General features: G+C 49.0%; 1 protein-coding gene and 1 long non-coding RNA gene across 12 annotated transcripts in view; one reads left to right on the top strand and one right to left on the bottom strand.

Moving 5' to 3' along the window:
• caprin2 (caprin family member 2) overlaps window positions 1–5,621 on the bottom strand; it is a 69,856-nt gene extending 64,235 nt beyond the window's left edge. For 4 of the 9 annotated variants that reach the window (XM_072484298.1, XM_072484299.1, XM_072484301.1 and 1 more), the window contains exons 1-2: window positions 5,130–5,619; window positions 3,643–3,702 (exon numbers count right to left, since the gene is read on the bottom strand). In XM_072484298.1, coding sequence (XP_072340399.1) covers window positions 3,643–3,702; window positions 5,130–5,327 — 258 coding nt within the window. In that variant the 5' untranslated portion in view covers window positions 5,328–5,619. Of the gene's footprint in view, window positions 1–3,642; window positions 3,703–5,129 lie in introns of all 9 variants that reach the window. The other 5 variants (XR_011936463.1, XM_072484304.1, XM_072484300.1 and 2 more) reach the window with 3 other exon arrangements.
• LOC140396140 (uncharacterized) overlaps window positions 4,496–22,586 on the top strand; it is a 29,996-nt gene continuing 11,905 nt past the window's right edge. Inside the window, exons 1-3 of one of the 3 annotated variants that reach the window (XR_011936466.1) lie at window positions 4,496–4,626; window positions 14,848–14,952; window positions 15,083–15,183. This is a non-coding gene — a long non-coding RNA (uncharacterized lncRNA). Of the gene's footprint in view, window positions 4,627–4,909; window positions 4,983–8,003; window positions 8,513–14,847; window positions 14,953–15,082; window positions 15,184–22,586 lie in introns of those variants that run through there. The other 2 variants (XR_011936464.1, XR_011936465.1) reach the window with 2 other exon arrangements.

The raw sequence follows: 22,586 nt of genomic DNA, 5'->3' as shown, positions 1-22,586 counted from the left end.
GCAGCAGAACGCAGTTCACAAGTTACCAACATATCTGAGAATCATTTTCACTTTGACCTTATGCTTAAGGTCAAAACAACAGCTTGCACTTATGTAGTGTCTGTTCCAAAATGGAGTGTGACCAAATAAAATGGTCACTGCTCAGAGAAGGTGCATTACGGAAGGTGACCAAACACTTGGCTGAAGAGGTAGATTTTTTTTAAGAAGCAAAGAAGCAGCAATTCTGCAGCTCACGGCAGAGGCATCTCAAGGCGTGGCTACCAATGGAGCGACAATGGCAATCTGGGAAATGCAAGGACAGAATTGGAGAAGTGCAGAGTTCTGAGAGTTGTACAGCTGGAGGTTTCAATCGGGCACCTAGTGAGGTCAGAGGGATTTTTAACAGGGTGAGAATTCCACATTCCAGATGTCACAGACAGGGTGTTAATGTGCACAGGATAATTGGTAAACTGGTGTGGGTCCTCATCTTACTCCAACTTCTGGAGTCCCCATCAAGGATCTCTCCTTGGCCTCATCTCAATTTCTCATCTATATGCCGTGTCTCTTTCTTTAAAAGATTTTAGAGCACCCTTATTTTAAAGGTGCAAATTGGGAGGCTAACTAGCAGAATGATGGAACGGCTGCCTGCATCCCAACTTTTAAAAAAATATATATTTATTAAAGTTTTTTAACACAATTTTTCTCCCAAACAACCCCCCACCCCCCGTAACAAAAAAAAAAGAGAGAAATCACGCAGAGCAAGATATATACATGGCAAAATGATATATTTACACAGCTTTATACACTGGCCCTCTCCCATACGTGCCAGTTCCCCCAACCCTTCATGTTATCTCTTGCTCATCCACCCTCCCAGGCAGTCCCCCCTTTCCCCTCCCCCTAGGACATCCTGAACACCCCCCCCCCCCCCACACCCAAGATTGCTGCTGCTGACCGACCTTCCTCTAACGCTCCGCGAGATAGTCTAGGAACGGTTTCCACCGCCTGTAGAACCCCTGCGCAGACCCTCTCAAGGCAAACTTAATCCTCTCCAACTTTATGAACCCAGCCATATCATTTATCCAGGCCTCCAGGCTGGGGGGCTTCACCTCCTTCCACATTAGCAAGATCCTTCGCCGGGCTACTAGGGACGCAAAGGCCAGAATGCCAGCCTCTTTCGCCTCCTGCTCTCCCGGTTCGTCCACTACTCCAAATATTGCTAGCCCCCAGCTTGGATTGACCCGGACTTCCATCACCTGAGATATTGCTCCCACCACTCCTCTCCAGAACCCCTCCAGTGCCGGGCATGACCAAAACACATGGTGCTCAGGGAGCCTGGCGAATCATGTCCTTCCACATCTGTCCTCTACCCCAAAGAACCTACTCAACCTCGCCCCCGTCAAGTGCACTCTGTGAACCACCTTAAATTGTATCAGGCTGAGCCTGGCACACGAGGAGGAGGAATTAACCCTACCCAGGGCATCAGCCCACAGCCCTTCCTCGATCTCCTCCCCCAGCTCCTCCTCCCATTTACCCTTCAACTCTTCAACTAGCGCTTCCCCCTCTTCTTTCATCTCTTGGTGTATTGCCGAAACCTTGCCCTCCCCGACCCATACACCCGAGATCACCCTATCTTGAACTTCTTGTGCCGGGAGCAACGGGAATTCCCTCACCTGTCACCTCGCAAAAGCCCTCACCTGCATATATTTAAAGGCATTTCCCGGGGGTAACTTGAACTTCTCCTCCAGTGCCCCTAGGCTCGCAAACGTCCCATCGATGAACAGGTTCCCCCATTCTTCCAATCCCCGCCCGATGCCAGCTCTGGAACCCCTCGTCCATCTTCCCCGGGACAAACAGGTGGTTACCCCTGATCGGGGACCACACCGATGCTCCCATTACACCCCTGTGCCATCTCCACTGGCCCCAGATCCTTAGCGTTGCCACCACCACCGGGCTCGTGGTATACTTTGTCGGCGAGAGCGGCAGCGGTGCCGTCACCAACGCCCCCAGGCTCGTTCCTTTACAGGACGCCATCTCCATCCTCTTCCATGCCGCCCCCTCTCCCTCCATAACACACTTGCGGATCATCGCCACATTTGCTGCCCAGTAGTAGCTCCCCAGGTTTGGCAGCGCCAACCCTCCTCGGTCCCTACTGCATTCCAGGAACCCTCTCCTTACTCTCGGGGTCTTATTCGCCCACACAAACCCCATAATACTCCTACCTACTCTCTTAAAAAAGGCCTTAGTGATCACGATGGGAAGGCACTGAAACACAAACAGAAACCTCGGAAGGACCACCATTTTGACCGACTGCACTCTACCTGCCAGCGTGAGCGGTAACATGTCCCATCTTTTGAAATCCTCCTTCATTTGCACCACCAACCTAGTCAGATTCAGTTTATGTAGGGTCCCCCAACTCCTGGCTATCTGGATCCCCAGATACCGAAAGCTCCCCTCCGCCCTCCTCAGCGGTAGGTCCCCTATCCCTCTTTCTTGGTCCCCCGCCTGTAATACAAAGAGCTCACTCTTCCCTACATTGAGCTTATAGCCTGAAAACTCCCCAAACTTCCTAAGAGTCTGCATGACCTCCACCATCCCCTCCATTGGGTCGGTCACGTACAGCAACAGGTCATCCGCATATAGCGACACCCGATGCTCTTCTCCCCCTCGGACCACCCCCCTCCATTTATTAGACTCCCTCAATGACAATGGTTCGATCGTCAATGCGAACAACAGGGGGGGACAGGGGGCACCCCTGCCTCGTCCCTCAGTACAGTCGAAAGTATTCCGACCTCCGCCGGTTCGTCACTACACTCGTCATCGGGGCTCTGTAAAGGAGCTTAACTCAACTGATAAACCCTCCCCCGAGCCCAAACCTACGCAGCACCTCCCAGAGGTACTCCCACTCTACTCGGTCAAAGGCCTTCTCCGCGTCCATAGCCGCCACTATCTCTGCTTCTCCCTCCTCCGATGGCATCATCATCACGTTTAAGAGCCGCCGCACGTTAGTGTTTAATTGCCTGCCCTTTACGAATCCCATCTGGTATTCATGGGTCCGCGATCCTGGTGGCCAGCACGTTTACCTGCATCCCAACTTGGCCACCCCGCACTCTCAAGATTTGTTGTTTGAATTAGGAGAGTCACAAGATTTTTTTTTTTTAAACTCCCATTCTCACCTCAACCACCAAGTCTCATGAGGCTTAGTGTCAAATACTGCCCGATGTCTCACAGCAAAAGTAAAAACTGCGACGAGACAGGCGAATTTTGGACGAGCTAAAACAGATGGTAGAGCAGTGGACAAACTATTCCAGTCCTTTTTCAGCATGCTTAAAGCCAAGTGTCCAGCGTAGTTAACGGTAATAGTGGACATTTTACACCTGGAATCCAACAAAGCTGCCAAATAGTTGAAGTGATCGCAGAACTACACTTCCTGCTTTGGCGATATTAAGTTGCCAACCTAAGCTCAAATGGGAAGATTATTGAAAATAAACTGCATGTTAAGTAAATATGCCTTCAGAGTACAAATTTAACCTCATATACAGGTAGCGCAGGGAATGCCAAGATAATTCAATCAAGTTCAATGGAAGAGAACATGGTGTGAACAGCAAGTGTTGTGGAACTGGGGAAACATCAGCCTCTAGAATGAAGCAATTCAAACATACGTACCAATTGATCCTGGTTAAGTTCTTCTTGCTTTAGGCGTTCTTTATAGTCATCCAGTTTCGCCTTGGAAAATAAAAATGAGACCACCACATGGTCACGCATTTTGAATATTAGCTCACCCTTTTCAACAAAAAAAAAGTTTTCAACTGCATTCCCACCAACACCATGTACTCAAGTGGTCTTTTAGCAAGCTTTTAAAGCAAGAATCAAATTGCAGAACTTTCACAATGCAACCTCAATGTCAAGCTACCCTGTTATCCACTGAAGGTTAAGATGTAAACTGCAAAAAAAGTGCTGCATAAAACAAGTAACATTTACAAGCTTCACCCCCAAGAGAGCAACGGTAGGTCAATTGCTGAATGCATTCCCGTCCTTCCCACTTCAAATATGAAGCAGCTGTCAAACAAGTTACTTACACTGGCACGTTTCAGCAATTAAAATACAGACAACGCTCAGTTAAAAAACGACTTACTTAACAAAAAACAAAAAAAAGAGGTTAAAAGTACTGGGGAAAAAACCTCAAGCAGGGCCGACAGGGAGTCATATTGGATTCTGCACAGAGGCAGAGTTTTCCCCAACACTTTATTTCAGGCCGCCAGCATCCGCAGCATTTTGTTTCTATTAAATTTAACAGTTTTTGTGTCTGGTGGTCGATAATGGGATTTTAATGCAACAAGCCTGGGGACACGCTAGTCTAAAAGCTTCGGGAAGGGAAAGACTAACTAAATTCATACATAGAATTTATATCTGGAAATGGAAGCAATGCAAAAGGAGGGACAAAGGGATAAACCATTTCGGCTGCTTATGTTATGTGAAGTGACTTACCACCGTAAAGGCATTTGGGGCAGGGAATACAATGTGTGTCTCAGTGCAACATTATTGAATGAAGAACCCCGGGGTAACCAATGTGGCCCAATTGGAAACCTGCAGACGACTCGGCCCACATATCATTCGCGTTGTCGTTATTTTCATCTTCCGCAAAGAAGTGTGAGCATAACACGTTTGTTTTGGGGGGGGGGGGGGGGGGGTGAGGAAGAGTGGAAATTTAGCTGCGCAATCTGGGCGCTGCCCCTTTTAACACTTCAAATGCAAAACCTGTGTCCTCAGGATGGGGACGTAAAGGTTACACCTGTGCTGTTTTTATATAAAAACAAGCACCTTTTAGCTCGTGCGGTTTTAAAAGTGGCGAAATAATGCGCTGGCAGAAGATTTTTTAAAAAAATGAAAACATTTGAGTAGGATGATTGTTTTTTTTGGGGGGGGGGGGGAAAGAGAGAGAGAGAATGTGTAATCGAATGCAATGCAGCTGGACTGCAGCATCTGACACAGCAGAAATGATCCAGGTAACATTAAATGGATTCAGAGACATAGGAGAAAGAGGAAGATAGAGAGACAGGAGAGATTGAGGGAGAAAGATAGAGAGAGACGGGAGAGATTGAGGGAGACGGGAGAGATAGAGACAGAAGAGGGAGAGGAGATGCCCATGTTACCTTCTTTTTCTCAATGTTTCGAATTTTATGCTTGAGGCAGATCATGCCATTCTCCAAGTACGTCTCGTACGCTTGGTACTGGCTGCTGGCCGCCGCCAGAGCCTGGATGAAGGGGGCCGGCCCCTGGAGCACAGCGCTGCCGTTGCTACCGCCTCCCCCGCCGCTGGAAGGCGACCTCTTCTCGGCTTTCATCTTCATCTCTCACCGGGTGTTGGTTGTTGCCAATGCAAAAGCTCCACAGAGAGGGGTTTGTGGTGAATGGACAACTATAGGGAAGGGGGGGTTGTGGTGAATGGACAGCTATGGGGAAGGGTGGGTGAAGTCAGTATATTGAAAGGGGGAGAGGTGGCTGTCCAGCTGCCGCTATTCCACCGGGTTGAGGGGGGGAGACTGCTACATCCTCCCCGCCTGAGTGTGGCCCGGCCTCCGGCTCGCGCCGCCGCTTTTATGTCGCTCAGTTCCCTTGTTTTTTTTCTCCCTCTGCCGGCACCACGTTCCATTGCGTCCGCCAACGTTCCAATCAGACCCCCTCCCCCTCCTCCTTCCTTACAGAATGTAATTTTTTATTAAAAGATGCATGCGGTCCAAGAACTTGCTTTTTTTAACATTTGCAGAGCCGAGAAATAAATCGGTGCTCCAAATCCCAGCGCAGCGTTTGCAATCAAGGTGGTTCCCCCCTTCCATTCTCTCTGCTCCCCCCCCCCAACAAAAAAGAAAGTTTTTGCAATACACCTCGATTTCCTTCTTTTAATTTTTGAGTTTTTCTTTGCCCCGTCATCGTGCGATATTATCTTTTTTTTTAATGTCCCCCTTCTGTCAATGTTGTTGCATTTATTACTGCCGCCGGGTCGTTTTGAGAGGCGTGATGTTAACCACAAATGAAGGATGCTTAAACAAACCTTCCGTACAAAGTGCATGTTGGTCAAGTTACATATTCTTTTTATTAAAAAAATACATTTTGGCCCAGTCAGTTGCATATCGCGTTCACCGCCTTTTTGTGAAGGTGATGGGGCAGATTCCCGAGGATTAGCAATCAGCAATGCAAGAACTGTACCATGCTGCTGTTATTTAAACAACAGCGTTTAAAACGCAAAAGAGGAATGTTTCCATTTGTAAACAAGCACCACGTGATGACATCAATTGTATCAAAATAGCCTGTTGCGTCACTCCCTGATACGATGACGTATGGGTATTATCTTGTCAATCATTGGCGGCAAGTTTCACAGAGCAATGCTCATTCAGAAGCACCCAAAGAATTAAACTATCCCATCATCTGTATTCAACAATATATATTTTTAATGTTTCCAATTAAGAGGCAATTGACCTACCCTGTTGTGGGGGTGAGACCCACGCAGACACGGGGAGAATGCAAACTGTGGGACCTTGGCACTGTGAAACAACAGTGCTAACCACTGTACTACCATGCCGCCCAAGCTGTGGCCCTGGTACTGTCCCCTGGGCAAGACCACCACATGCTCCAGTTCAATAAACAACCGTTCCACCACTACTCTCTGTTTATTGTCACTTAGCCAATTTCATATCCATGCTGTCACTGCCCCTTTTATTCCATGGGCTTCAACTCTGCTGGCAGTCTGATTTACAAACACCATTTGGCAGTCCATATATACATCGACCACATTACCCCCATCAACCCTCCGTTACCTCATCAAAAATCTCAATTGGTTAGTTCAACACAAATTGCCTTTAATCAATCAGTCCAAGTTTTCTTTCATTCATCCACACTAGTCCAAGTGACTGTTAATTTTTTCCTGCTGCTGTGAAACATCTTAGGATATTATATTACATCAAAGGTATGTTAAGGTATGATATATTTTGGATAATCATCTCGAAAAGCTTTCTCAACACCAAAGTAAAATTGACTGGCCTCTGCTATGGTTGATGCTCCACACAAACACCCCTCTCACCCGATTGTGCCTAAACCTATCAACATCTCCTAATCTTTTTTTTTGTGGAGAAAACAGAGGTGTGGACTCCTGCAGCTCTGCAACCACTTCTGTCAAATAATCAATTCTGCCGAATGCATAATCCGTTATTATTTGGTTAACACTAAACTCGCCACTCTTCAGGATAACGTATTAATCAATGCTGAGGTTATTATATCTGTCAAGATCACATTAATACTGCAAGTGCAGTTCATGTACAGAACCCGAACCCTAACCCTAATTTGCATTGGTATATTCAAATGAAGTTGTGACAATCTCGGTAGAGATCAATACGATTTTTTTTCAAATATGAAAACCCAGATATTTACTAAAACAATAAAGCCACAATATTCACTATTTTAAATCAAAGTTTACTCCACCAACTAAGAGGAACTACTAATACACACACTCTAAATTACATACTAATTATGGTAAAGATATTTGCAGTGATCTGTATATCTGCTGGTATGTAAAGGGTTAACAGCTGTATTATAGTGCCAGACAACCACTAGATGGCAGCACCAGATCCATGTACATAAAGTGAACTCAGAGATTCTTCCCGCCTCTTCGAACCAGGAGTGACAGAGTGTTAGAGTGATAGCTTAGTTGGCACGTGTAGTTAAACGTTATTTATACTTCTAATTATTTACTTAATCATCAGTTATAGTTGCGGAAGAGTGAACAAACTCATTGACATTTATATTCGTTATTCATTAAATGTTATTTGCTTAATTTGAAGACTGATAGTTTCAATGAACTACAACCATCAGACCATTCGGGAAGTAAGCAAAGGAGTAACAATGTATTACAATCATGTAATATAACAATATTAAAAGTACAAAGGACACAGTTAGTTCAGTTCTAAACTGAAATTCTTCACTCAAATTCCTGTCCACATACTTCTGACTTACAGCCCAAAAACACAAATTAGAGATGGATCAAAAACTTGGGATGAGGACTACTTTGAAGAATTTTTATAATTTAGGGCCCTTCCTATTGAGTCCCTTATTTTCCCTTCTTTATTTTTGCTGTTGTTATTTTGATCCATGGATGCTTAATGGACATATTCCTTGAAGTCAAGCAGGGGAAGTGAGGAATTCAAATGTTACAAAAGAGAACACTGTGCTAACGTTCGGACAGCAGAACTCAGACTTTTTGGCACCCAAGTGATCGGTGGGACTCAGTTCGATTGGTTGGCTGGTGGTCAATGAATTGGTCAAAAGGCCTTATTCTGCCCTTGTAACAGTCGGCGATTGGATCCTGCCAAGTGGGATGATTTTCAGAGAATGAAGGAAGGACAGTTGGAGTCCTGGACTCTCAGAGGAAAGAAGCTGCTCTCTCTCTCCCATGTGTTTTCTCCAGGAAAGCTGCATAGCTGTACATAGAATCTGCATCACTCTACAGTGAAAACCTTGAACTGAAAGCCTAAATTGAAGGAAGGTGGGCTATAACATACCTATCCGAAACAAAGACTTTTATCCCTTTTACTTATTATTTTACCCCCCTCTTCTGCCCTCTGTGCTTGTCTGTTTTGTGCATGTGTGTGTAGGTGGGTAGAGTTTAAGTGAGGTGTGGTTAGGAATTGGATATTAGTTAACCTGTTGCTACATATTTAATTCTCGTTAATGTTATTAATAAATTTAATTGTGTTTAAATTTACAAACCTGATGACTGTAGCTATTGGGCAGCTAAGTGCCAAAGACTGGGTTTTTTTTCTAAGAAATATTTATTAATTTCAATTGTGTTGCAACTCTGGGTCATGTGGGGGCTGGAATTGACCGCCCACTAACCCAGGTGCCGTAACAATATGGGTTGAGATTTAGACTATAAGACATAGGAGCAGAATTAGGCCACTCGGCCCATTGAGTCTACTCCGCCATTCAAGCATGACTGATATTTTTCTCATCCACATTCTCCTGCCTTCTCCCCATAACCCCTGATCCCCTTATTAATCAAGAACCTGTCTATCTCTGTCTTAAATACACTCAGTGATTTGGCCTCCACAGCCTGCTGCGACAAAGAGTTCCACAGATTCACCACCCTCTGGCTGAAGAAGTTCCTCTCATCTCTGTTTTAACGGATCGTCCCTTCAGTCTGAGATTGTGTCCTCTGATTCTAGTTTTTCATACAAATGGAAATATCCTCTCCATATCCACTCTATCCAGGCCTCACAGTATCCTGTAAGATTACTAGAGAGGAGATTGCTGAGCCTTTGGATTTGGTCTTTAAGTCATCTTTGTCTACAGGAATAGTGCCAGAAGACTGGAGGATAGCAAATGTTGTCCCCTTGTTCAAGAAGGGGAGTAGAGACAACCCCGATAACTATAGACCAGTGAGCCTTACTTCTGTTGTGGGCAAAATCTTAGAAAGGTTTATAAGAGATAGGGTGTATAATCATCTGGAAAGGAATACTTTGATTAGACATAGTCAACACGGTTTTGTGAAGGATAGGTCGTGTCTCACAAACCTTATTGAGGTCTTTGAGAAGGTGACCAAACAGGTGGATGAGGGTAAAGCAGTTGATGTGGTGTATATGGATTTCAGTAAAGCGTTTGATAAGGTTTCCCACGGTAGGCTACTGCAGAAAATACGGAAGCATGGGATTCAGGGAGATTTAGCAGTTTGGATCAGACATTGGGTAGCTGGAAGAAGACAAAGGGTGGTGGTTGATAGGAAGTGTTCAGACTGGAGTCCAGTTACTAGTGGTGAACCACAATGATCTGTTTTGGGGCCACTGCTGTTTGTCATTTTTATAAATGACCTGGAGGAGGGTGTAGAAGGATGGGTGAGTAAATTTGCAGATGACAAATATGCAGGGGCTGGTTTAGCACACTGGGCTAAATCGCTGTCTTTTAAAGCAAACCAAGGCAGGCCAGCAGCAAGGTTCAATTCCCGTACCAGCCTCCCCAAACAGGCGCCGGAATGTGGCGACTAGGGGCTTTTCACAGTAACTTAATTGAAGGCTACTTGTGACAATAAGTGATTTTAAAATTGTAGAGGAAAGGATGGCGAAGATGATTCTGGATATGAGCGAAAGTAACAGGGTAGTTATTATGGGAGACTTTAACTTTCCAAATATTGACTGGAAAAGATATAGTTCGAGTACAATAGATGGGTCGTTTTTTGTACAGTGTGAAACAATATGTTGACAGGCCAACAAGAGGCGAGGCCACGTTGGATTTGGTTTTGGGTAATGAACCAGGCCAGGTGTTGGATTTGGAGGTAGGAGAGCACTTTGGGGACAGTGACCACAATTCGGTGACGTTTACGTTAATGATGGAAAGGGATAAGTATACACCGCAGGGCAAGAGTTATAGCTGGGGGAAGGGCAATTATGATGCCATTAGACGTGACTTGGGGGGGATAAGGTGGAGAAGTAGGCTGCAAGTGTTGGGCACACTGGATAAGTGGGGCTTGTTCAAGGATCAGCTACTGCGTGTTCTTGATAAGTATGTACCGGTCAGACAGGGAGGAAGGCGTCGAGCGAGGGAACCGTGGTTTACCAAGGAAGTGGAATCTCTTGTTAAGAGGAAGAAGGAGGCCTATGTGAAGATGAAGTGTGAAGTTTCGGTTGGGGCGATGGATAGTTACAAGGTAGCGAGGAAGGATCTAAAGAGAGAGCTAAGACGAGCAAGGAGGGGACATGAGAAGTATTTGGCAGGAAGGATCAAGGAAAACCCAAAAGCTTTCTATAGGTATGTCAGGAATAAGCGAATGACTAGGGAAAGAGTAGGACCAGTCAAGGACAGGGATGGGAAATTGTGTGTGGAGTCTGAAGAGATAGGCAAGATACTAAATGAATATTTTTCGTCAGTATTCACTCAGGAAAAAGATAATGTTGTGGAGGAGAATGCTGAGCCCCAGGCTAATAGAATAGATGGCATTGAGGTACGTAGGGAAGAGGTGTTGGCAATTCTGGACAGGCTGAAAATAGATAAGTCCCCGGGACCTGATGGGATTTATCCTAGGATTCTCTGGGAGGCCAGGGAAGAGATTGCTGGACCTTTGGCTTTGATTTTTATGTCATCATTGGCTACAGGAATAGTGCCAGAGGACTGGAGGACAGCAAATATGGTCCCTTTGTTCAAAAAGGGGAGCAGAGACAACCCCGGCAACTATAGACCGGTGAGCCTCACGTCTGTAGTGGGTAAAGTCTTGGAGGGGATTATAAGAGACAAGATTTATAATCATCTAGATAGGAATAATATGATCAGGGATAGTCAGCATGGCTTTGTGAAGGGTAGGTCATGCCTCACAAACCTTATTGAGTTCTTTGAGAAGGTGACTGAACAGGTAGACGAGGGTAGAGCAGTTGATGTGGTGTATATGGATTTCAGCAAAGCGTTTGATAAGGTTCCCCACGGTAGGCTATTGCAAAAAATACGGAGGCTGGGGATTGAGGGTGATTTAGAGATGTGGATCAGAAATTGGCTAGCTGAAAGAAGACAGAGGGTGGTGGTTGATGGGAAATGTTCAGAATGGAGTACAGTCACAAGTGGAGTACCACAAGGATCTGTTCTGGGGCCGTTGCTGTTTGTCATTTTTATCAATGGCCTAGAGAAAGGCGCAGAAGGGTGGGTGAGTAAATTTGCAGACGATACTAAAGTCGGTGGTGTTGTCGATAGTGTGGAAGGATGTAGCAGGTTACAGAGGGATATAGATAAGCTGCAGAGCTGGGCTGAGAGGTGGCAAATGGAGTTTAATGTAGAGAAGTGTGAGGTGATTCACTTTGGAAGGAATAACAGGAATGCGGAATATTTGGCTAATGGTAAAGTTCTTGAAAGTGTGGATGAGCAGAGGGATCTAGGTGTCCATGTACATAGATCCCTGAAAGTTGCCACCCAGGTTGATAGAGTTGTGAAGAAGGCCTATGGAGTGTTGGCCTTTATTGGTAGAGGGATTGAGTTCCGGAGTCGGGAGGTCATGTTGCAGCTGTACAGAACTCTGGTACGGCCGCATTTGGAGTATTGCGTACAGTCCTGGTCATCGCATTATAGGAAGGACGTGGAGGCTTTGGAGCGGGTGCAGAGGAGATTTACCAGGATGTTGCCTGGTATGGAGGGGAAATCTTATGAGGAAAGGCTGATGGACTTGAGGTTGTTTTCGTTGGAGAGAAGAAGGTTAAGAGGAGACTTAATAGAGGCATACAAAATGATCAGGGGGTTGGATAGGGTGGACAGTGAGAGCCTTCTCCCTCGGATGGATATGGCTGGCACGAGGGGACATAACTTTAAACTGAGGGGTAATAGATATAGGACAGAGGTCAGAGGTAGGTTCTTTACGCAAAGAGTAGTGAGGCCGTGGAATGCCCTACCTGCTACAGTAGTGAACTCGCCAACATTGAGGGCATTTAAAAGTTTATTGGATAAACATATGGATGATAATGGCATAGTGTAGGTTAGATGGCTTTTGTTTCGGTGCAACATCGTGGGCCGAAGGGCCTGCACTGCGCTGTATTGTTCTATGTTCTATGTTCTATGACACTAAAGTCGGTGGAGTTGTGGACAATGCGGAAGGATGTTACAAGTTACAGAGGGACATAGATAAGCTGCAGCGCTGGGCTGAGAGGTGGCAAATGGAGTTTAATTCAGAAAAGTGTGAGGTGATTAATTTTGGAAGGAATAACAGGAAGACAGAGTACTGGACTAATGGTAAGATTCTTGGCAGTGTGGATGAGCAGAGAGATCTCGGTGTCCATGTACATAGATCCCTGAAAGTTGCCACTCAGGTTGAGAGGGTGTTAAGAAGAGGGTGTACGGTGTGTTAGCTTTTATTGGTAGAGGGATTGAGTTTTGGAGCCATGAGATCATGTTGCAGCTGTACAAAACTCTGGTGCTGCCGCATTTGGAGTATTGCGTGCAATTCTGGTCGCCGCATTATAGGAAGGATGTGGAAGCATTGGAAAGGGTGCAGAGGAGATTTACCAGAATGTTGCCTGGTATGGAGGGAAGATCTTATGAGGAAAGGCTGAGGGACTTGACGCTGTTTTTGTTAGAGAGAAGAAGGTTAAGAGGTGACTTAATTGAGACGTACAAGATGATCAGAGGATTGGATAGGGTGGACAGTGAGAGCCTTTGTCCTCGGATGGTGATGTCTAGCACGAGGGGACATAGCTTTAAATTGAGGGGAGATAGATATAAGACAGACGTCAGAGGTAGGTTCTTTACTCAGAGAGTAGTAAGGCCGTGGAATGCCCAGCCTGCAACAGTAGTGGACTCGCCAACACTAAGGGCATTCAAATGGTCATTGGATAAACATATGGACGATAAGGGAATAGTATAGATGGGCTTTAGAGTGGTTTCACAGGTCGGCGCAACATTGAGGGCTGAAGGGCCTGTACAGCGCTGTAATGTTCTATGTTCTCTGATTCAATAAGATCCTTCTAAACTCCAATGAGTACAGACCCAGTCCTCAACTGTTCCTCATACGACAAGCTTTTATTCCAGGAATCATTCTTGTGAACCTCCTCTACACCCTTTCCAAGGCCAGCACATCCTTCCTTAGATTTCTTTGATCTTCTGCTTACTTCTGGCAAGGTTTTCCCTTCAGGTTTCCAACAACCACTGCGAGTTTGTAGACTTCAAGTTCAACAAAGATCTACCTAGCGACTTAAGTGCAGCCATCTCCGATTAAAACCCTTTTGGTTCCAATGTTATTTTACTCTGTAATCTTGTATGTAGAACTCTCTACCTCTTCTCAGCTCCTATACCTTAGAAGTCCAACTCACTGTTAGCAGAGGCTTAAAGTAATCAAGGTTTTTTGTTTAAAAAATATATATTTTTATTCTCCTTTTTCACATTTTCTCCCGCATTTACACCCATCAACAATAAACAATAATCAGCAAGATATGTCAGTCCTCATAATAACAACGATCCCATCTACCCACCAACCTCCAAACATCAGCTCACATGTTTACATAAACAAATGACAAAAAGGAATCACGGATTACCCATAGTCACCCTTAATATACACAGCTCTCCCACCTATCCGCCCCCCAACTAATGTTCGATGTTATCCAGTTCTTGAAAGTGCATAATAAGTAGTGCCCATGACTTGTAGAATCCCTCCGAACTTCCCCTCAGTTCGAACTTAACCTTCTCAAGGGTCAAGTATTCCAACAGGTCCCCCCGCCACGCCAGGGCACTGGGTGGAGAGGCTGTTCTCCATCCCAGCAGGATCCGCCTTTGGGCGATCAACGAGGCGAAGGCTATGATATCTACCTCCGCACCCGTTTCCATCCCGGCTGGTCCGACACCCCGAATATGGCCTCCCGGGGACCCGGGTCCAGTTTCACACGCACCACCTTGGAAACTACCCTAAACACCTCCTTCCAGTACTCCCCTAGCTTTGGACAGGACCAAAACATATGAACGTGATTAGCGCCCCCCCCCACCCCCCCCCCCCACCACCCCGCCCCGCAACGCTCATACATATCCTCTACTCCTTCAAAAAATCGGCTCATCCTCGCCCTCGTGAGGTGCGCTCTATATACCACCTTCAGCTGTATCAGCCCCAACCTCGCACATGAGGTGGAGGGGCATTCACTCTCCGGAGCACCTCACACCAGACCCTCTCCTCTAAGTTATCAAGGTTTTTAAACTTCTTTTAACAAACTCAAAATGTCAACTGAGTCCTGCTTGAAGGAAATGTTCCCTGAAACAATCTTGTTCTAAATTAAAACTGAGCTGCTTGAACACAGAACCACACCCAGGAACCTACTCACAACTGCAATTAACGTCTCATTGACCTTTTTATTTCTATTATTTATCTCCTAGGCAGATTGGTCACATGATCAGTTACTGGAAAAAAGTGGCTGTTTATGAGGAATCATGTTTCAGAGAAATGGATATCATAAAGGGATCATCAAGCCAACACAAAATGTAGGTTTTCCCTCAAAAGCACATGGGCCACCACACAATTCTTGTGCTTTGTGCAAGTTGGTTCAATCCATTTTTTTTTTAACAACAAGCTTATTTTGGTCTTTATGTGGCATTTATTTCCCCACCACAGGTTGGACAGCAAATTTCTTTAATAATCCAAGGCAGCAACGTTTCAAACCGGATCAATGAGTCTACACGGAGGTCTGGGACTGGCCTTAACAGATGCCATTGGTATGTTAGTTATGAATAAGTTAAGCCCTGTTATTGAAAATATGGAAAGATGTCGCCATTTTGAATCGGGAGTTGGCCATTTGGCCAGGGAATTAAGACCCTTATCTTCCATGCCACAGAAACAGGACAGAAAGCTTGCGCGAGTTATGATCCCTCAGAGGAGGCCCATAACGAGAAGAGGGTAGTGAAAAGATTGTCCCTCACTTGGGAGCAATCTATACAAAGCAATCCCGCACTCAAGAATCCCGAGGAAAAGCAGGCCACCGCAGATATACAGGCAGTTACAACACACCAGAACCCCGCATGGGTGAATGAAGGAAAGAACAGCCCCCCACCCAAGTCACAGGAGTGTTACAACTGCGGACAGTTGGGACACTTTGCAAGGGAATGCAATGCCCCTAGAAAGCCACAGAGAGCCCAGCAGACGGGCACTCTGAGTAAGAAGAAGACAGAGCCCATTCATAGCATTAGCGCCCGTTCAGATCAGACGGACCTGACCGGAACGGACTGACGGTGTTCGGGCTCCCACAGTTGGGTCTGGGACGCCCTTTGGGATAGGTCCGGATGACCGGTAGTTGCAGCGAAAATTCGGGGACAGCCCATCGAATTTCTCTGGGACACAGGAGGGTCCCGCACCACAATAAATTCCTCCACCATGTTCCAAAAGGACACATGGCCCACTACAGCCACTATCACCCTCAGCGGCCTTACAGGCCACTCACAGCAGGGACACATCACAGCCTCTGTACCCATTCAAATCGGCACCATCACCACCAAGCACCCCATAGTTTTAGTTGACCTGCCCCACACAGCAGAACACACTCTGGGAATCGATTTTATGAATTCCCACAATCTTTCATTTGATCCAGTCAACCAGTGTATCTGGGAGATGGCAAAATCCGCAAGAGCTCCCGCAACGCTCAACATAGGAGAGTACGCGAACAAAATTAGCGCAGCAGGCGAATTTTGGTTCAACCCGACCACGCTTAGTACGGACAAGCAGGTTAGGGCAGTTCTGCAAAAGAACAAGGCAGCATTCGCGACCCACAAGCACGACTGTGGACGGATGACTGGCTCCGTACAAATAACAGGACCTGACCCTAGACCCCAAAAACAATATGGATTTCCTCAAGAGGCAGAGGGAGAAATCTCTGAGGGTAATAGAAAGCTTATTAGAGCAGGGCGTACTTAGATCAGTAGCCTCCACTAATAATGCCCCGATTTTGCCAGTGAGAAAGCCCGATGGATCATGGCGACTGACCATCGATTACCGGGAACTCAACAAAATCCCCCCCGCAGCAGCCCGCACAGTAGCCACAGGTCCCGAGACCATGCTCAACCAGGGACTCAATTCCCGATTCTTTACGGTTTTGGATGTCAGTGATGGATTCTGGTCCATTCCATTGGCAAAGGCGTGCCAGTACAAATTTGCCTTCATCTTTAAAGCACAGCAGTACACGTGGACATGTCTGCCACAAGACTTCCACACTCCCCCTCCATTTTGCACCGACAGCTGGCAAATGGTTTAGCCAAATTCTCTCGCCCCGAATGTCTCGTTCAGTACATAGACGACCTACTACTGCAGACAGACACCAAGGAAGAGCACATTGAGCTTCTGTCCGAACTCCTGGATCGGTTGTAAAGTCAACCCCAAAAAGGCCCAGATTTTGGATGACAAGGTGATATATTTGGGAACAATTATCACGCACGGTAAATGCGAGATCGAGCATAAAAGGATTGACTCGATTGCTAAATTGCCCCTTCCCCAGAACGTTTCAGCCCTCCGGTCGCTTTTAGGACTGGTCGGCTACTGCCGAAACCACATTGACGGTTTCGCCAGCAAGGCAGCGCCCCTCTCAGACCTCCTAAAGAAAGGAGCCCCCTGGGAATGGCTTCCGCAGCATACGGATGCTGTAGACTCTTTAAAACAGGCACTCATAGCAGCCCCCGCACTACAAGTTCCAGACCCGCTTTCCCCTTACGCCATAGAGGTAGTGACCACAGACCGCACCCTTTCAGCCGTGCTCCTCCAGGAACGGCACGACCAGTTAAGGCCCGTAGCTTACACCTCCAGAATTTTAGATGCTGTGGATCAGGGATTTTCCGCCTGTGAGAGTCACCTGTTCGCAGTATTTTGGGCAGTCCAGTATTTTTCATACATTACCGGACTGAACCCCATCACAATTCTCACCGAACACACCCCCACCCAACATTTACTGGACGGATGACTCAAGGACGGTACAGTAAGCCAGATTAGAGCAGCTAGATGGACCCTTCTCTTGCAGGGACGGGACATCACTGTTAAAAGGACAAAGACGCACACCTATTTAGCCGACAGCTTACAGTACCCAGGAACCCCCCATGAATGTGAAATTATCTCTCCACACCACAACACACCCTTTATCGCTAAAACACTCCCCAGAAAGGTAGGTAGTTCAACCCAGAGCCCCCAGCACACAGACACGTGTGAGCCCATAAAGATCTATGTGGATGGATCTTCCTCAGTCTTGAATGGGAAGCGCATAACAGGTTGCGGTATCAATGTCGAGGATGCGTAGGGACGCGCCCTTGAGGAAATATCGTTAAAACTGCCAGGCCACTTAGGCGCGCAGGCAGCAGAACTTGCAGCCGTCGCATATATAGTGGAACACCCAGATTCCTTCCCCAGCCCAGCAGACATACTCGGACAGCCACTATGTCTGCAACAGCCTCACGGAATTCCTGCCCCTGTGGAACGCAAGAGAATTTGACGGGAAACCGCTCCTCTCAGCCCCATTGCTCCGTCATATTTTACAGAGAGCCCAGAACAGCAGCACTTTTGGGATAATCAAAGTTCGCAGTCACCATCGTTCCTCCCCCCTGGAAATGTGAAAGCCGACGCAATGGCTAAAGCAGGTTCCAGGCATGGATATTCTTGGACACCCTCCGACAGTGCACCAGCGAGTGCAGTTCAGGTCTCACAGACTAATATCGAGGATCTAGTGCAGGCCCAGAAGCAGGACAGCAATCTCAGGGAGATTATAAAAGGAAACTATCCAGCACCCTATGAGAGGTTTAAAAATGCACTGACTACACATGACGGTGTGGTGTTAAAAGACACCCTTTATGTGGTTCCTGAACAGGACAGGAATCAACTGATTTGTTTATCCCATGACAGTCATGGACATCAGGGAATCGATCCCACTACAGCCCACCTCAAGCAGCTTTGTTGGTTGCCGAATTTAAAGGATGATGTAAATCACTACATCGAGAATTGTTTTATCTGTGCGCAGAATAACCCCGACAGATATGCCAAAAAGGCTCAACTCAGCCACACCCGACCCGTTAATGGCCCCTGGACTAACCTCCAGATTGATTTTATAGGACCATTGCCCCCTTGCAGGAATGGCTATAAATATGTACTCGTGGTGATTGACACATTTACGAAATGGGTGGAAGTATTCCCAGCCCGCACAAACACTGCAAAAACCACAGCCAAGAATTTGACCCACCACATCTTTACAAGATGGGGACTCCCCCGCAGCATTGAATCCGACCAAGGCTCCCATTTTACGGGACGTGTCATGCAGAACATCCTCACGATATTTGGCATCACCCAAAAATTCCACATAGCATACCACCCACAGTCGAGTGGTATCGTGGAGCGCATGAATCGGACCCTAAAATCCACCCTCCGAAAAATGGTCCAGCAGATCAACACCACTTGGGACTCAGTCCTCCCTTTTGCGCTGATGTTTTTGCGTAACACAATTTCTACTTCCACAGGTTACACCCCACACACCCTCATTTAAAAAATATATATATATTTTATTCAAATTTTTCGGCCAAACAAAACAATAAAAAGGTTTTTCCCTTTTTACAACAATAAAACAATATAAATAACAGTGACCGTTTTTAACAAATAAATAAATAATATATAAACTAAATGGCAACTGCCATGACAAAAATAATAACTCTCCCAGATAATAAAATCAAACAGTCCAATATACATAGCCAAGTACAAATATCTATACAAAAACACCCCTGAGGACCCACCCGAGCCCGAGCCCCCCCCCCCGGGTTGCTGCTGTTACCTTCCCATTTCCTTTATCATTCTGCGAGGTAGTTAATGAACGGTTGCCACCGCCTGGTGAACCCTTGAGCCGAACCCCTTAATACAAACTTTATCCGTTCTAGTTTTATAAACCCTGCCATGTCGTTTATCCAGGTCTCCACGCCCGGGGGTTTGGCTTCCTTCCACATAAGCAATATCCTTCGCCGGGCTACGAGGGACGCAAAGGCCAAAACATCAGCCTCTCTCGGCTCCTGCACTCCCGGCTCTTCTGCAACCCCAAATATAGCCAACCCCCAGCTTGGCTCGACCCGGACCCCCACCACCTTCGAAAGCACATTCGCCACCCCCACCCAGAACCCCTGCAGTGCCGGGCATGACCAAAACATGTGGGTGTGGTTTGCTGGGCCTCTCGCGCATCTCCCACACCTATCATCTACCCCAAAAAATTTACTGAGCCTTGCTCCGGTCATATGCGCCCTGTGCAAAACCTTGAATTGTATCAGGCTTAGCCTGGCGCACGAGGACGAAGAGTTTACCCTACGTAGGGCATCTGCCCACAGCCCCTCTTCAATCTCTTCCACCAGCTCTTCTTCCCATTTTCCCTTCAGCTCATCCACCATGATCTCCCCCTCGTCCCTCATTTCCCTGTATATGTCCGACACCCTACCATCCCCCACCCATGTCCCTGAGATCACTCTATCCTGAATCTCCTGCGTCGGGAGCTGCGGGAATTCCCTCACCTGTTGCCTCGCAAAAGCCCTCAGTTGCATGTACCGAAATGCATTCCCTTGGGGCAACCCATATTTTTCCGTCAGCGCTCCCAGACTTGCAAACGTCCCGTCTAAGAACAGGGGCGTCATTCTCCGACCCCCCGCCGGGTCGGAGAATGGCCGTTGGCCGCCGTGAATCCCGCCCCCGCCCCCGCCAAAGTCTCCGAAGGGAGAAAAGTCGGCGGGGCGTTAATGGCGCCGCTGCCGCGGAGAATATCACGGGTCTGCGCAAGGCAGCCGATTTTCGGCCTGCCGATATTCTCCCTTCCGGATGGGCCGAAGTCCCGTCGACGTGATGACCGTTCACGTCGACGTCAATCAAACCTCCTTTTCATCGGCGTGACCCGGTGCTCCAGGCTCACGCCGACCAGCGAGGAGGTGAGTGACGGCCTGGGGGGTTGGCTCTGGGCAGGAAATGGCGTGGCCGCAGACTGATTGCGTGAGGAGAGGTGTGTCTCGGCTTGTGTGTGTGTGCGGCGGGGGGGGGGGTGGTTAGAGTAGGCTGGGCTCCGGGGGAGTGCCGGGAGGGGGTCCGTGCCGGGGTGGAGGTTGGGGGTTGTGGAGGGAGTCCGTGCCGGGGTGGAGGTTGGGGGGGGTCCGTGCTGGGGTGGAGGTTGGGGAGGGGGTCCGTGCCGGGGTGGAGGTTGGGGGGGGGGTCCGTGCTGGGGTGGAGGTTGGGGGTTGGGGAGGGGGTCCGTGCCGGGGTGGAGGTTGGGGGGGGTCCGTGCTGGGGTGGAGGTTGGGGGTTGGGGAGGGGGTCCGTGCCGGGGTGGAGGTTGGGGGGGGTCCGTGCTGGGGTGGAGGTTGGGGGGGGGTCCGTGCTGGGGTGGAGGTTGGGGGGGGGTCCATGCTGGGGTGGAGGTTGGGGGTTGGGGAGGGGGTCCGTGCCGGGGTGGAGGTTGGGGGGGGGTCCGTGCTGGGGTGGAGGTTGGGGGTTGGGGAGGGGGTCCGTGCCGGGGTGGAGGTTGGGGGGGGGTCCGTGCTGGGGTGGAGGTTGGGGGTTGGGGAGGGGGTCCGTGCCGGGGTGGAGGTTGGGGGGGGTCCGTGCTGGGGTGGAGGTTGGGGGGGGGGGTCCGTGCTGGGGTGGAGGTTGGGGGGGGGTCCGTGCTGGGGTGGAGGTTGGGGAGGGGGTCCGTGCCGGGGTGGAGGTTGGGGGGGGTCCGTGCTGGGGTGGAGGTTGGGGGTTGGGGAGGGGGTCCGTGCCGGGGTGGAGGTTGGGGGGGGTCCGTGCTGGGGTGGAGGTTGGGGGTTGGGGAGGGGGTCCGTGCCGGGGCGGGTGATGGGAGGGCAAATGAGTTGGTCCACCTGGCCAGGTGCCAGCCTCCAACAGTTGGACCCATGCGGTCCATGCCACCTGGCTGGGGGGAGGAGGGGATATGGGCAATGATGACATGTCGTCGTTCCCCTCCCCCCCACCAGGCCGTCATGTTTTCAGACCATCCAGCGATGTTGGCCGCCGTGGTGGCAGCCGCTCATGTCTATGTTGCCCTGGATGAGGAGGAGGAGGAGGAGCGTGCCAGAGAGGTGGCGCAGGCTGCCGCAGAGGGGCAGGCGGCAGCCGCCCAGGCTGGAGGGACACCTGACCGACAGGACGAGGAGGGGGAGGAGGACGTCGTGGCCCCACGGCAACGGAGGCACCCGAGGGCGCCCCGTGTGTACCGGCCCCGGCAGTCATACCAGGACCTCACGGACCGTGAATGCAGGAGGAGACTCCGGATGAGCCGGGAAACCGTGGCACACATCTGCCACCTGCTGGCACACCTGTCACCGCGTGGCACTGGCGGGGGACACCCTCTCCCCGTGTCCGTCAAGGTTACGGTGGCCCTGAACTTTTATGCAACGGGGTCATTCCAGGCACCGAGTGGGGACCTGTCCGGCATATCGCAGACATCGGTGCATCGGTGCATCCGGGCAGTGACAGATGCCCTTTATGCCATGGCGCACCGCTAAATCCGCTTCCCCGTGGACCGGGCCAGCCAAGATGCCCGGGCCGTGGGCTTCTCTGCCGTTGCCGGGTTCCCCATGGTCCAGGGCGCGATCGATGGGATGCACGTCGCCGTGCGGCCACCTGCAGAGAACAGGGCCGTGTTCACTAATAGGAAGGGAACCTATTCAATGAACGTACAGGTGGTCTGCGACCACCGCATGATGATCCTGCACGTCTGCGCCCGTCACCCAGGCAGTGTACACGACTCATTCGTGTTGTCGCGGTCATCCATCCCCGGCATGTACGAGGGACGCCATCCCCGGCTGAGGGGCTGGTTGCTGGGCGACAGGGGCTACCCATTGCGATCGTGGCTGATGACGCCTATACGGAGGCCACGCAATGAGGCGGAGAACCGCTACAATGATGCCCATGTAGCGACAAGGGGAGTGAAAGAGAGGTGCTTTGGCGTGCTGAAGATGCGTTTCAGGTGCCTGGACCTCTCTGGGGGCGCCCTCCAGTATCGGTCAGATAGGGTCGGCCGCATCATTGTGGTGTGCTGCGTCCTGCACAACATAGCCCAGCAGAGGGGCGATGTGCCGCAGGCAGAGGAGGGCGGAGTGGAGGAGCAGCAGGAAGAGGCCCAGTCCTCCCC

This window comes from Scyliorhinus torazame, chromosome 19 (genome assembly GCF_047496885.1).
Source record: "Scyliorhinus torazame isolate Kashiwa2021f chromosome 19, sScyTor2.1, whole genome shotgun sequence".
NCBI classification, from domain to species: Eukaryota; Metazoa; Chordata; class Chondrichthyes; order Carcharhiniformes; family Scyliorhinidae; genus Scyliorhinus; species Scyliorhinus torazame.
Note: the sequence above shows the minus strand (reverse complement) of the source record. Positions and strands in the feature narration are given on the sequence as shown.